The following is a 15143-nucleotide window of genomic DNA, read 5'->3' as shown; positions in this document are numbered from 1 at the left end:
AGGAGGAGGCTTCTCCTTCACTGAAACGCTGTATTGAAAGTGCTATCATGTTTTGTTTGGATCACTCGGTGTCTCCTCTCTGGATTTTGACACGCGGAGCTCCTCTGTGCGCAGGCGCGGCCGCAGGTCCCCTCCTTCTACCTGAGCGCGGCGCACCTTGATCCAACGAGACGGAAGTTCTGGGAGACTCACAAAACACTGCTGATCCTTCTTTTTTCGGTCTCTCTGGGGAAATTACATTTGGATCTCCAGTCACTGCAGGGTGCCATGCGTTGGATTTTATGGGAATAAATTGAAGGGATTTTTCAACTTTTGTGTTCTGTTCGGCAACTCATGGTATGTTGTCTTTCTTTTTCTCTGAAGGAATGTAGAGCCCGGCATGTTTACTGATTTCAGGAGCAGATTTTAAAATATGTGATTTGTCGATTAAAGCGCACCAGTTGCCTTTTCACGCTCCACGCGGTTTATTGGTTTCTGCTTCATCGACCAAAGGTTTAACGTTTGGTTCGAGTATAAGATGTTATATTGTGACTTGACAAGAAACGAGCCACCTCTTGGTCGCATTTGTCTTCCTGGTGCTCAAATCTCAAGTGTGATTAATACAGTAATGCTGATGGCCGGCCAATCCAATGATCACCTGAATATATTTATCCCTTCCAGCTGAATTTCAGTCCAAAGACAGCCAGCTCTCCATTCAAGCAGAATGACAGCTCTCCGCAGAGTCCTCCGGAGGAGATTGCACCCACTTAAGCTGGTGATAGTGGCCCTTGTGTTTGTCACATTTGTATTCCTCATACAATGGGAAGTGGGGAGCCAAAGCCAACAGGAGGACCCCTGGCTGAAGGAGATGGCAGTGAAGCGGGATGCCATGCTGGGAATGGTGATGGGAGCTGTCAATAACTTCAGGGACGCGATGCCAAAGATGCAGATCAGAGCCCCTGTACGTCAGCAGGACAAAGCTGAGGGCGCATCCTGCCTGCCAGGGCACTACACGGCAGCTGAGCTCAGGCCAGCTCTGGAGCGGCCACCTCAGAGTCCTCTGGCCCCCGGAGCTGCTGGGAAACCTTTCCATACAGACTCACTGAGCCCCGAAGAGCAGAAAGAGAAGGAGAGGGGTGAAGAGAAACACTGCTTTAACTTGTATGCCAGTGACCGCATCTCCCTGAGCAGGGATCTGGGCGCGGACACAAGACCACCAGAGTATGTCAGTTTGTACAGTCTTTATGCTTTTGTTCATAATTAATACAAACGTGTAATTAGTAAGTACGACAAGGTCACAGTGTAGATCAACATAGTTAACCAAATGATGTTCAGTTGCTTTCACAAATAAATTTGATTGGGAAGAAAAAAAAACAAAAACCTGGTGCACCACCTGGTGGGTGTAGTGGCTGCACTATTTCTCTTTTGAAATTACCACACCATACATTTGAGCATTGGCTCAGAAAATAACTGAAAAACACCCAGAGATTACTGTAATATAGACGCGGTAATGCAAAACTGACAGCCTAACCCAAACAAATTAATCGTATTTGCTTTTCGTCACTGGGGAAAATCTCAGGCAGCAACCGCAGAGATGATTGTTCTGACTGGGACTTTGTTTCAGCACGTCTGCCCAGTTACTGTGGCCAGTGCAGGAAGAAGCACAGTTATGGTTGGCTAATTACAGCACATAAGGGTAAATGCAAGTCCACATACACCCCAGCATGTAGTCAGTGCATGATACCAACACACAGCCTCTCATAAGAGAGAGCTGCAAAGGCTCTCTCCGCTCTCTGATACAGCAGGTATCGCAAGGCCTGCCACACATGCGGTGTCACATTGGAAATGGACACCTCACAGGGGAGGGTCTGCAGATTTAATAAGTAGACTATTGTGCCACTCAGGAGCTGCACTGGACAGTCAAATCTTTGTGCTCTTTTTTTTTTTCTCTCTCTCTCCCTCTCTTTCTTCCTTGCAGATGTATTGAGCAAACCTTCAAGAGATGCCCTGCGTTGCCAACCACCAGCGTGATAATTGTATTTCACAATGAAGCCTGGAGCACCCTGCTGAGGACAGTATACAGTGTCCTCCACACCTCCCCTGCCATTCTCCTCAAGGAGATCATCCTGGTGGACGATGCCAGTGTGGACGGTAAGACTCAATGGGTCCCTTTCAGAAGCGCTCTGCTCCCTTTCAGGTTCGATTTCATGCTGCACCTTGGGTGGGCAGCTCATTGGCGTGTCAATGGCGAAATGTGCAGAGAGGAATGCCCTGCTCCCTTTGTGGCCTGTGAAACGGGTTACAACGGGAAGTGTGAGGCAGCCAGTGAAAACTTTACTAAGAAGAATTAGCAGCAGTGGTGCGAAGAAACAAGTCCGTGTTAACGCTTGTAAACATATCCTGTCTCAGTAGCAGAGAAAATGTCCGCTTCATCTTCCTTTTATGGCTCTGGACAATATAATATATGAGCTTGCAGAACAATGAGCCTGTCATGTCCTCTCTGTTTTCACCCTCTTGCAGATGTGCTGAAGGATGAGCTGGATGAATATTTGAAGCGGCTCAGCATTGTGCGAGTTGTCCGACAGCGAGAAAGAAAAGGACTCATCACTGCTCGACTGCTCGGCGCCTCGGTGGCCTCTGGTGACACGCTTACCTTTCTGGATGCCCACTGTTAGTCAACACACACCGAGATTACTCACACATTGAACCAGCTGCATTTTAACCACACCCATACTTACATAACCAAAGAAGAACAATACAGTGCTTGTCTGTCTCTGAAGCTTAGCCACGGCTTCCATGGATTTTTACATGGATTTTTCAACAATTTGTCATTTAGTGGTCATTTTTGTGTGTGTGTGTGTGTGTGTGTGTGTGTGTGTGTGTGTGTGTGTGTGTGTGTGTTTAACAGGTGAATGCTTTAATGGATGGCTGGAGCCTCTTTTAGCAAGGATAGCTGAGAACTACACTGCAGTAGTCAGTCCTGATATCACCACTATTGATCTTAATACCTTTGAGTTTATGAAACCATCCCCATATGGCCAGAACCACAACCGGGGAAACTTTGATTGGGGCCTTGCTTTCGGCTGGGAGAGTCTCCCAGATCATGAGAGGCAGCGGAGGAAGGATGAAACATACCCTATCAAGTAAGCAAAAAGGATGCATGTATATAGAATATCAACTTTATTTAAAGTTTTGTTTTATCGGTGGAAATAATTGAAAACCTTCTCCTCAGGACTCCCACATTTGCTGGTGGGCTCTTCTCCATCTCAAAAGAATATTTTTACCATATCGGGAGCTATGATGAGCAAATGGAAATCTGGGGAGGGGAGAATATTGAAATGTCATTTAGGGTAAGTCATCGGTCACATGTCAATGTATTGTCTATGTACTGCTACCTATTCAACCATTTCAGTGTCCAAATGGCTGCAGAGGTGTGTCCAAATGCACGCCATTATTCATCTACTGTGTGCTGTCTCCCAATAATTTGCAGGTGTGGCAGTGCGGCGGACAGCTGGAGATCATCCCTTGCTCCATTGTTGGTCATGTTTTCCGCACCAAGAGCCCCCACACCTTCCCCAAGGGTACCCAAGTGATCGCTCGTAACCAGGTACGGCTGGCCGAGGTGTGGATGGACGACTACAAGGAGATCTTCTACCGTCGTAACCAGCAGGCAGCTAGGATGGCAAAAGATGTGCGTACCGCTGTTAATGCCTTCAAAGTCCTGTGGTGTCTGTTTTGTGTTCTGTCAAATTCAGTGGTTATGACAGAGCAGTAAATTGCTCCACAGCATTATCTGTCCCTTCTGCATCCCTTGGTTACATGTAAGTGGTTTTTAAGACCCCTCATTATCCTCCACCCACAGGTTAAAGTAAATCGAACTCCAGCATTATGTCTGATTATGGCTTACTTAACATACTGTGCAGGGGCAGCATAGAATTACAGCACGACTCAGCAATTCCTTTTTTTGTATTCCTCTATTCGTGTTTCTGTAGAAATTAAACGCATTCTTCACAAAGGGGAGAAGTAGATTCGCGCTTCAGTGCTGAAAGCTGTTAAGCAAGAGAAAAAAGGGGCCACAAGGCAGTCAGGTCTGCTAAATGACACGGGCTCTCAGCAGTTCCCAACATGTGGTACCGCAGGTTCTGTAAACTGTCCCCTCAGGGCTAAACCTCACAAAGTGGGTCAGCCCTCTCCCGCTGTCTTCAAACAGACAAGCCATCATCAACAGTTTCAAGGAATCCATTGTATTAGCTATTAGTCTGAGCAGCATCCTCATCATTATAGTAAGTGCTCTCATTATTCAAGAGCATGAGGCTGCTTGAAAATCCTTTAAAATGTGCTGTTACACTTCAGTTTAAAAGGAAGTAATCGAACACACTTGTCTGTAGTTAATTTGTTTAAGAAAGGAGCAATCAGAGAAGTCATTGACTTAAGAGAAGTGAAGTGATTATGGTTAGGTTTAGTTTTTTTTTTTTTTTTCCCTCCACTAATTTTATTTCACTGACTTTTCTTCTTGTTCCGCTTGACATTTTTGTTTTTTACTAAAAATATCTCAAAGGCCATTTGTTGGATTGTAATTAAAGTTGGTGCACGGATTCGCGGTCAGATGAGCACGGCTCTTTTCATCCAGTGTGACTGTCAGGTCAAAGTTGTACTTTGTCCAAAATCTTGCCAGCATGAGCTGGATGAGTACTGGAAGCGGCTCAGCATTGTGTGAGCTGTCTGACAGCGAGAAAGGAAAGGACTAATCACTGCTCGGCGCCTCGGTGGCCTCTGGTGACACGCTTACCTTTCTGGATGCCCACTGTTAGTCAACACACACCGAGATCACTCACACATTGAGCCAGCTTTTTAACCACACCCGTACTTACACAGCCAAAGAACGATGCAGTGGTTGTTTTTCTCTGAAGCTGCTTGCTAAACTAAAATGGTGGAAAAATGGGGAGTGATAAGATGTTAGCATTTATCTGAAAGCACCAGTGTCCTAAGGAGCTGCAGGCGTGACTGTGCAGTAAGGTCACCATAATTTTTTCATTGTGGATGGCAGATAGACATCATTTTAGAAGAAGATTTGTGTGTACCTTTTATACACATAAGCAGTGGCTGTGGTCTTTTTGATGGACAGAACTCCTTCAGCCTTTCTGGGGGGGGCGGGGGTTAAAAATGACCCCTGTAAATATCCAGCATGCCAGCAGTATCTGTAGAAGAACAATAAAAAGGGTTTGCTTTGATCTCCTGCCTGTCGTTGCTTTAACAGAGAGCTTTTGGAGACATCTCCAAACGCGTGGACCTCCGGGCGCGGCTGCAGTGCAACAACTTCTCCTGGTATTTGAAGAACGTTTATCCAGAAGTCTTCATTCCCGATCTCAGCCCACTTCGCTTTGGCGCCGTAAGATCACACACCCCACTACCAGCTCTCTTCTTTCCAAACCTCAGAGCTCTGTCTAGCCACTGTGGGTTTCCACTTAGGATCTCCAGAGGGTAGAGAGCAGTTCCAATTTGACACCACTGAAAGCACTCCGGAGACTAAAGTTGTTTGAACAGCTTGCTCTGGATGTTAGTTTTTCATTTTGTTTCCTCTCCCTGCTTTCCCCATTCCATTCTCTCTCTCTCTCTCTCTCTCTCTCTCTCTCTCTGTAGGTGAAAAATGTGGGCAAAGATTTATGTCTGGATGCTGGAGAAAACAATGAGGGTGGGAAACAGCTGATCATGTACCCATGTCATGGTTTGGGAGGAAACCAGGTCTGTTGGAAAATGTATCTTTTATCACCGCTTGACAAATTGTAGGATTGGCTTTAATTGCAGTGACTGAATTGATCTTGCTGTTCCCCGTGCTGTAGTATTTTGAGTACTCCACAAATCATGAGATCAGACACAACATTCAGAAGGAGCTGTGTTTGCAAGGGGTAGAGGGGGCCGTGAAGCTGGAGGACTGCCAGTATAAAGGCAGGAACACCTTTGTAGGAGCAGAGCAAAAATGGGAACTGAAGGAGGTCAGGGTTTGTTTGTCTTTTTTCTTAAAAATAATTATTATTTTTGGTCAGAAAAGTAAAAGCTTTGCCTTTTCTTCATCTCACCACGTCTAGAACCAGTTATTCTACATCCCTGGACTGAAAATGTGTCTAAGCGCCCGTCTTGAGCATCCTTCTCTCGCCGTCTGCAACCCCTCAGACAGATACCAGCTCTGGTCCTTTGTCTGAGTGAATCAACTACCACTGACTGTGTATGCTCAGGCATACTAGGACCATGGGTATACTACAGTATACTGCATGCAGTCAATATGCAAGTTTTTATTTTATTTTATTTTATTTTTTTTAGATTGATGTCAGTGAGTTTTAATTTATTTTTATACTTAGAGGAACTGAACTGTCGCTGCTGGAAAGTTTGGACTTCTGGGAGAAAGCCACTGCTGGAAGGAAGCATTGACACAATGCCCCCCAATCCGACTGTGAACTGAGATTCATACAGCAATGAAGATGCACTACGGTGATAAGTGCCTCTTTTGTGTTTGCAATGTTTTCACTGCTCAAAGTCAACCAGCACATTAAGTATTAGGTTTTATAAAGCCAACACTATTTTCTGCAGAGACTTGTACTTGAATATAAAACAAAAACAATTTAAGAGCACAGTATGAACACTATAAGGTCCAGGCTGAAGACACAAAGTTCCCAAGTTGTTATGCACCAAAGAGACTGGAAGTTTACAGAATGGTGTGCATAAGCCTTTTCAGATTTTTTTTTTTTTTTTTTACTTGGTACCGTCCAGTGCCTTGGTTGTAATTTTATTGTTTGTGGTTAGAGTGGGTGGGGGATGGTAATGCAATGGGTGGTGGTATAATGGAGCTCTGGCGGCTTTGTGTTACAGAATATCAGCTTTTTGCAATGCTGTGATCAAATGTGTCTTCAGATCAGGGTCAACTTTATATATTTCACTTTGTAGTCATTTATTTTCCTGAGGTAAAGTGTTTGTCCTTCAAACATTAGCTGGAAAAGGAGAAGAGCGATAAGAGAGGAAAAATTATAATTTTACTGCTCAAGATCTCATTACTGTAAAAAAAAAATCTCTATTTCTATGCTTAATTAACAATCAGTGTTTCTTTTGTTTGTTTGTTTGTTTTTTTTTTTGTGATGAACCTTGCTTCAAATGTTTTAATTGCGGCAGTGTCAGCCTGTATTATTTAAGATTTTATGCTTTTTTTTAAACAGGTAGCGTTCCATATCAGATTAACACACGCCATCCCCAAGTAATTCCGTTTGTAATTCAAAATGCCTAAAAACTCTCCCTCTTCGTCAAAGCGGGTGTCCACAAATTCATTTCTGGTGCAGGCACTAGTGTTTAGGGGGCTGTGGAATATTATGAATTGCTTTATGTTTGTGACTTGATGAGGAGCGGATTGAATTAGTAATCCCTGAATGGGAACTGTTGGGTTTTGCCAGTGCCTTGAATGTTAGTTTGAGCTCAATAAATTCAGTTGGGTAGTACCGGGAGTTACTTTGTGTCATGTCTCCCTGTGGTCTGCAGAGGGCACTTTGCGCTAAGAAATCACTAAACTCAAACAGGACCAACCTCAAAGCCTTTGCATGATGTGTGCATAAAAACAAAAGTATGACATCAGGAGCAATCAAGATCAAAAGCGCAATTTTAATTTAATGTATTTCAAAATCATGTTAAAAATGAAAATGAAGTTGGCTATCTACACTTGGAAAACAAAACCACATTGGGAAAAAAAAAATGGTACCATTTGTGCAAAACGTATGCATTTCACAGGAAATGAAATAGATTTAAATAAATCAGGCACATGAAGCTTTACAACTCACAACCAGCATGAAACAAAAGACTATTTTAACATAGTGAAGCAATTTACTCAATACAGACTTTTAGTAAACCACAATAAATACACATTTGAATATATCATTCATAATAAATACTGGGAAATAAAATCAAACACAGGATTCTGAGGTGGATGCTGTGTTATTGGATCTATCCTTCACACACCGTTTGCTTTGGCACAATTCATTTGTACTAATAGGCCATATTGATGCCACTGATTGCCTGAAAGCAGTCTGCACGCTTCTTTTGTACCACCAGGGTGGCGTGAGAGGTCCCAGCTACTCAGCCGTCACACAGGATCACCAAAACTCCAGTACTAACCCGCGTAGTTGGAAAGGGGCAGATATCTGCAAGCTTGGAAGAGGGACAAAGGCCTGCATTCATGCAGGAGCGAAGAGCTCAAAGTAAAGAACTTCAGCGACATATCACAGGAGCACTACATAGTTTGAGCAGTCATGTCAATTTTCTTTTTTCAATGATTTTGTAAAGATGTGGTTAAAAGGTTATTTACAGATTTATTTATTTATTTTTTATTTTTTTGGTAAATAATTTTCAGTGTTATCATTTTTGATGGCTCATAGGACTCCAGAGGCATATTGTGTGGCTGTTAATTACTGACACGAATCACGTTGATTGTCAACCTTCAACATTTGTTTCCCCCATATACAACTGTGGCGTACTTTTAATGGAACCGATAGCGCTTTAAGTCAGAAAGACAGTCAATTAAAACTGTTCAAACATTTTCTGTGAAGGAGAGAAAGGCCGTTAAGACCCTTTGAACTATTGCACTTAACATTTCATTAGAGCAAATAAACATAATTGTCTGTGAACAGCTTCGTGTTTACAGAAGTAGACATCGTGTAATCATTTAAATTGATGAAATATTGGAACAGTGATTTGGATCAATATTTTGTTTACAGGACTGATTTCTTTTGCTTTTCAAATGACACTGACTATGTCAATTTAAGGAGAAAATAGCGTTATGATGCCTGCGATCAATCATAGAGGTTCTCAAACTTCTGGAGATATGCTAAAGTGCTACTTTATTAGTATCCCTGCATCAATGAAATGCTTCAAAGAAGAAATCTTCATTTGTAGTGACACTTGCTAATCATGGTATTCTAAGAGTGAAAAGTGGAGGGAGGGGTTAAACGTGAGGGGCCATGTTTCCATCATTCAAGTATTCATCAGTTAAAACCGACTGGGTGCCACTAAAGCCCCACACATAAGTGCAAAAGGCTGTGAATTGATTCTGACATGTTTGACATTTTATGCTGTTGATATTGTATTCCAAACAAAGAAATAGGACTTCAGGCTTTTTCATGCTTTTCAAAACCATAGAAAAGCATTGAATAGTGACAGAATGAAGAAAAATGTACAGTATGTATACAACACATTTTTATATAAAACAATGGCAATTCTTTTTTTTCCCCCTAAATGTCACTGAGTTTTCCAAAACAGCATGCACATTGTTATCAAAACATTTACAATATATAAGTATACACATAATTCAGGAACAATAAATAAACTGACAATAAGCTTTTTTTTTTTGCACATTTGACACATATAGTAGACATAGAAAATCCCATCTACAGTACAATATCTGCTTAAAACTAGAACTTTACATCTGAAATTACAAGATACATTGCACAGCATGACATAACTGATGCGGTAATGTGTTTTTGATCTTTCCATTTTGCAGTTAAGCAAACACTGTGAAGCAGGAACCTTCAGGAGCCAACGCTGCCTTAAACTCATTTCCAGCATGAACCTATGGCTTTATGGTTACAGATGAAAGTGTACTACGGTGCCGTAAATTGCTTTGAAATTTAAGGTCAGACAATTCAAAAAAGGCCATGATTCTGTTCCTTTAAAATACCACTTGGTCAAGCTCAAGTAAAGACGCAATAATGAAAGAACACTTAAGAAGGTGTGGCCCATTAAATGGCTGTGACCTCGGGGCAATGGTCTGGTAAAGGAAGGTTCTTAGTATTGTTCGCTAGTAAGGTCAGGTCAGAGTGTCTGTTCACGCCGGCCTCCTGCTGTGGCTGCTCAGCATCAGTCATACAGGAGCTGTGACTGCTGTAGGAGCTCTGGGTGTTATTGTTCAGGTAGTTTTGGAACTGTGTCTGGTTCTGGTTTTCAGGCTGCTCCACAAACGCCGCTTTAGACAACACCACCTTCTTCTCCTGATCAGGTGTGTAGTAGGTCAAAGGTGCGGCCGGAGCGCCGTTGCTCAGGGCAAAGTGGTGATTCGTCGTGTATTGTTCTTCGGCCTGATTTGAGTAGTCCGTGTACTGCTCAGCAGCCATGTTGAACGGTCCTTGGGCCACGCCGCCATTGGTCCCGCCGACTGGGTCTTGGAATGCTAAGGCTTCCCCGTAGGGTTCACTGGATTGGCTGCTTTGGCCGTTGGAGACGGCGCCGGAGGTCCCCAGCTGATAGTATTCAGCTGGGGAGGAGTTCATCAAATAAGTATTCCCATTCATGTGGTTATCATGAGCCACAGAGCCGTCACTGTAACACAGCACGGAGGACAGGGGGACCACGTCATTATGGGACGCTGGGGGTGTCGTCATGTTGTCATCAAAGTTCTCAGATTTCTCTTCATCCTCCTCATCGTCCTCCTCCTCATCCTCAGAGTCACTGTTAGCTAAGCTCTGTGTGCTGGAGTCAGACAGCCCGCTGCAAACACTGCTGCTATCCTCTTCCTCGTCCTCATCGTCTTCGTTTTCCTCTTCCTCCTCCTCCTCCTCGTCTTCTTCATCCTCTTCTTCATCATCTAGCGGTTCCTCCATCTCGTCCGCATTCTGCAGGTGCATGCCAGCTGTCTGAGGAACAGCGTCCGACAGCGAATACTCCAACCTGTGCTGGGGCTGAACTAGAGGGTTTCCGCTTCCCAGGTCGTTACTTTCGCTGCGATAGCCGTTGGTCGGGGACGCCTGCTGTTGCTCACGACTCTTCTCCAGTTCAAGCTTCATTATAGTGTGCAAGAAATGGGTTCGAACGCGGATGGGATTAAATTCCACTCTCCCGGTAGAATTGCTGCAGCCTTCTTTTGTGCAACCACATGGAAATGACATACGGTCCACCTGAGGAAAATATAACATTTACTGTGCTGTGGGTTTCATTTTGAACGCGTGACTAATATACCATGAGTTGGAGGTGGGTTAGTGACAAAAACAACAAAATAAAGTCATCACAAAGTCAGCTATTAAAAATGTATAGCATATTTTGGTGTTTAAAAACAAACAAACAAACAAACAAGAAACAACTAAACAGCACACTGGTTAGAAATATGCACATCATGGGAATTACCTGGCACTTGATCCCTGCAATGCTGCAGGCGCAGGTCTCCGGGTCACAGAAGACTCTGCAATCACAGCCGCAGTCCTCTCTGGACATCCGAATGGCTCGCAATTCATGTTTCTCTTCCACGTCAATTTTTTTAACCCCCGACGAGCGCAGCAGGGCTCGGCGCTTTTTAGTGGTGAGCGGCTGCAGGAAGAAGTACTCATCTACTTCCGTGTTGTCCAGATCGATGTCATCGTCAGAAATGTCCTCTGCTGTGAGTGTGTTGGCCTCTTCGGACTCTACTGTGCCATTCTTGGTCAGCTGAAAACAAGCAGGAATTACAATCAAATCATATTATAAAATCAAGAGAACAAAGGGAACAGCCCGAAGACAAAGAGGGGTTTGAAAAAAAACAAAACAAAAAACAACACCACATATTTGACGCAGATATTGAATAACGCTCCTGAAATCCTTTGTAGAGATTTTAAACAATGTACTTCTTCAGATGCAAATCATCTACCTTGAGTTTGATCGAGTTGAGTTTTTCCTCCTTCAGGTGATCTCTGAGCATGTCCCTGTGGATCCTCTCCTGCTCCAGGGCGAATTCACCCAGCGAGTACTGCCTGACCCAGCTGTGTCTGTTGGACATGCCCAGCGTGCTGCCTCCCTGGCTGGGCACGCTGGTGAAGCCCTGACGCCGGCTGAAGTAGTACACCGTCACATTCTCGAAATGCACCCTCCTTGTTCGCAGCCGTTTCTCCCTCTTCAATATTGAGTCAGCTGTCAAGTAAAATGGAAAATACCAGTGATGCCTAAAACCTCGTGTGCCTGTCATCTCGGTTTTAAATTGGTTTTGACAACTCATTAATATCACATACAAAGAATATACTCCCACACTCCAGATCTTTGAGTCAAGATCACTCTCAGCAAAGCACAGTGTTTTGTCATTTATACATTCTTTCATACTGAAGTGGAACAGTTTTATTGCCATGTAAAGCCTGTTAAGATGAGCGCTGTTTTATGGAGAAATGTGGAATACATTTGCTGAGAGCACTGCCCTTAAATCTTTCTTGCCACCTTCAGAAAGTGCCTCTCCACATGTTGAACTTAGCGCAGCTTTGTGGGGAGGGAATTGCATCACATCTCTGTGCTTCCGCTTGGCATGCAAGTCCTCAGTGTGTCTTTTTAGGGAGAGCTCTGGAAGAGGGAGGGGCGGAGAGGAGGGCAACAGTGGAGCATAAATAATCCCCTGCCTGGCCCAGAGATGAAGAGCGCTGGCTCACACAGGCAGTGTTCCCAGCATTCAGCCTGTATCAGACAGACAAGACAAATAGAAACCATCTGGTTCTAACAGCTCTCCGCCCCGCGCAAGAGGGACAATGCATTTCATTACAGATGTAGAGCTGTCAGACTACGGGGTGTGGAGCAGAGTCATATTCTGTTGTCTACAAAAAAGAAATGCAAAAACAGGGATCAGCTGGTTTCAGGTGTCAAAATGGTTAACAGATGCTACGGACCAGGTACTCATCTTTTGTTGACAGTAAACATAAAGGCTTCATTCATTCATTCATCTTCTACCGCTCATCTGTTTCCGGGTCACAGGGGGTGCTGGAGGGCAGGGTCACCCTGGACGGGTCGCCAATCCATCACATTGCCAACACACAGAGACAGACACAGACCAACAACCGCTCACACTCAGACTCACACTCAGACCTACGGACAGTTTAGAGTCCCCAATTAACCCAAACATGATGTCTTTGGACGGATGGAGGAAACCGTAGTACCCTCAGGAAACCCACGCAGGCACAGGGAGAACATGCAAATTCCAAAGAAAGGCCCCAGGCAACCTGGGAACCGAACTCGCGACCTTCTTGCTGTGGAGCAACAGCGCTAAATACTATAAACACTTGTAACAAAAAAAAATCACGTGTGTTTATCACAGTTTTGTAAGTTCTAATCAGCATTGGTTCCTATGCCTTCGAAATACTCCAACCTACCCCCCCCCCCACATTATAGATGTTTTTCCTCTCCTCCCTAACACCACAGCATGAGATATATGGCAAAATCACTCAGGACTTAATTGTTTTATCCCGCTGCCAAGACAGTCAATCACCATCCATGCACATGCCACTTCACCGGAGCGCGGTCCTTGCTGTTCGTTGACCTTCTCAAGCCCCCCAGCTACCAGCAGCTGCAACTGACTGGGGCTGGGCTCAGCCTCGAGGGACGCAGCACCCTACTTATGTCTCTGCCCCCACCTCACAGGGAGAAGGCTTAGAGGCAGCTATCTGCATCTCAGTCATACAGACTAAAAACTGCATGGTTGTTTGTTCTAACTATGTTCAAACTCAGTTTTGCTGGCTAAAACCTTTCGACTTTGGAAAACCAGAGGCCCGATGGCCAAATTGTGCGCCTAAACTCACACAATGCTGTCTATATCACAGAATTCACTCACAGTCTGTTATATTTCAGACATTGAGATTCACATGAGCACTTTTCTCCTTATTGGAGGTGACTTCAGTGTCATTTTGATGCTGCAGAGGAGACATGTCTTATGCGATTAGTTTATTGACGATTAGGAGCAGATTCTTTAGAAGTGAGTGAGCAAAGTCAGGAAAAACCATAGACTTCTATTGAAGCATGTGTTGAGAAGTAAAACCGCTAAGCTTCACATAATCTTAACTATGACCTTATCTTAATAAACCAGAACTGCTCTTTCCAAAGCTGCCTGTGCAGATCTATAGCTCCATTTTATTCTTTGTTAATAAGTTTCAATATTCTAGTCTAACATCTGAAATATTCACCTGATCTACTACAGATGTACCTGCTACCATTTCAATAATGAACTATTAAAAAACGAAAAAGTCTTTTGGATAATTGTCACTTATTTACGTAGGTTTGTTGATTTTCGGTTTGTTTGTCTGTTTTGCACTACTGGTTGGCCAAACAAAAACATAGAAACATCATGATATCATATAATAACCCTCAGATTTATCATGAATAAGAAGTGCTCTTAGCAGTCTTAGTCTTTACCCAGCATCACTGCTAATTCTGACTGTGGATGTTGGCAGGCTTTTTTTGTTTATTCGAAAGCGAAAATATAGCTTCATCCCTCCAACGCCTCCTAAAAATGTCATCAAATATATGATTCACAAAGGCCATGAATTAACTATAACAATAATTTTGTGTTAACATGCTACTCTGTTCTTAGAGAGTACTTCGTTCATTTGCATGTATAGTGCCGACAGTGTTGCACACACGCAGCTTAAGCCTACATCAGCTCATTCATCTGGCTGGATCTGTACACTGATGCTGTTCGTAATGAGGGAGGCTGCCTGTGTATCCTTTTCCTTTATTACAGCACTGGACTGTTAGCATCACTCTCCTCTCCTCTCTCTGCACAGACGTGACTGTAAATTCCTATTGCATAGCCTTAACAACACACACGCAGACGTTTCTTTGACCTGCATCCTGCACTGACTGTGAACTACAAAATCAGGCTGGCTCCAAGGGCCATTCCCATCTTGATTAAGAATTCCTTTCAGTGCTTTAACTTTGTTTTCTTCGAGATGAGATGATGACATTAATCTCACCGTCAATAGCACGATGTTAGCCATGCAGAGCACAATGAATGAATTTAACAGACACGTGCACTCACGGGTGAAAGGGCCCGAGGCAGAGGGGTTGACACTGTCACTGCTATCCCCGCTCTCACTGCAGGAGACCTCATCATCAGACTCCCGCAAGGAAGAGCACGGGGAGGAGGAGGCTTCCACCTCTTCAAATTTCCTCTTCAGTATTCCGCTCATGGCCCTCCACATCTGCACCTGAAACCGAAAGACAGCAGAGGGGCCACCCATTATTTAATATCCAGTTTAGGGCTTTCATAATCCTCAGCACACTCAATTAGCAGTGAGACCCAGACTCCACCCCCTCCTCCCTTCACACAAACACACACACACACACACACAAAATCTCTGCTGCCGCTATCCCAGCTCCCAGGCGTTCCCTTGGCGATTGATCACCTTGGCACAAAGGAG

At 44.0% G+C, this 15143-nt stretch overlaps 2 protein-coding genes across 2 annotated transcripts; one reads left to right on the top strand and one right to left on the bottom strand.

Annotated features, from left to right (window-relative positions):
* The first annotated feature begins 141 nt into the window (after window positions 1–141).
* Window positions 142–7466, top strand: galnt3 (UDP-N-acetyl-alpha-D-galactosamine:polypeptide N-acetylgalactosaminyltransferase 3 (GalNAc-T3)). The gene is made up of 11 exons (XM_029530143.1): window positions 142–336; window positions 661–1200; window positions 1958–2130; window positions 2500–2649; window positions 2888–3122; window positions 3212–3329; window positions 3470–3670; window positions 5237–5368; window positions 5620–5721; window positions 5820–5972; window positions 6066–7466. The coding sequence occupies exons 2-11, from the start codon at window positions 704–706 to the stop codon at window positions 6177–6179; spliced, it is 1875 nt and encodes a 624-aa protein (XP_029386003.1). The 5' UTR covers window positions 142–336; window positions 661–703; the 3' UTR covers window positions 6180–7466.
* A 2283-nt stretch (window positions 7467–9749) lies between these two features.
* csrnp3 (cysteine-serine-rich nuclear protein 3) lies at window positions 9750–14924 on the bottom strand. Its single transcript, XM_029530950.1, has 4 exons — window positions 14762–14924; window positions 11624–11883; window positions 11128–11424; window positions 9750–10901 (listed from the first exon to the last, which is right to left on the bottom strand). The coding sequence occupies exons 1-4, from the start codon at window positions 14922–14924 to the stop codon at window positions 9750–9752; spliced, it is 1872 nt and encodes a 623-aa protein (XP_029386810.1).
* Window positions 14925–15143: the final 219 nt, after the last annotated feature.

The sequence above is a fragment of the Echeneis naucrates genome, chromosome 21, assembly GCF_900963305.1.
Source record: "Echeneis naucrates chromosome 21, fEcheNa1.1, whole genome shotgun sequence".
Lineage (NCBI taxonomy): Eukaryota > Metazoa > Chordata > Actinopteri > Carangiformes > Echeneidae > Echeneis > Echeneis naucrates.
The sequence above is the reverse complement of the archived record's forward strand: the minus strand, read 5'-3'. Positions and strand labels throughout refer to the sequence as shown.

Bases quoted from the DNA above. Each gene is read 5' to 3' on its own strand.
- galnt3 (XM_029530143.1), top strand. From the start codon at position 704: ATGACAGCTCTCCGCAGAGTCCTCCGGAGGAGATTGCACCCACTTAAG. The intron at 2,131-2,499 runs GTAAGACTCAAT...ACCCTCTTGCAG, and splicing joins GGACGATGCCAGTGTGGACG to ATGTGCTGAAGGATGAGCTG. The intron at 5,973-6,065 runs GTCAGGGTTTGT...CACCACGTCTAG, and splicing joins AAAAATGGGAACTGAAGGAG to AACCAGTTATTCTACATCCC.
- csrnp3 (XM_029530950.1), bottom strand. From the start codon at position 14,924: ATGTGGAGGGCCATGAGCGGAATACTGAAGAGGAAATTTGAAGAGGTG. The intron at 11,884-14,761 runs GTGAGTGCACGT...TTTACTTGACAG, and splicing joins TGCCTCGGGCCCTTTCACCC to CTGACTCAATATTGAAGAGG. The intron at 10,902-11,127 runs GTAATTCCCATG...TATTTTCCTCAG, and splicing joins TTGCAGGGATCAAGTGCCAG to GTGGACCGTATGTCATTTCC.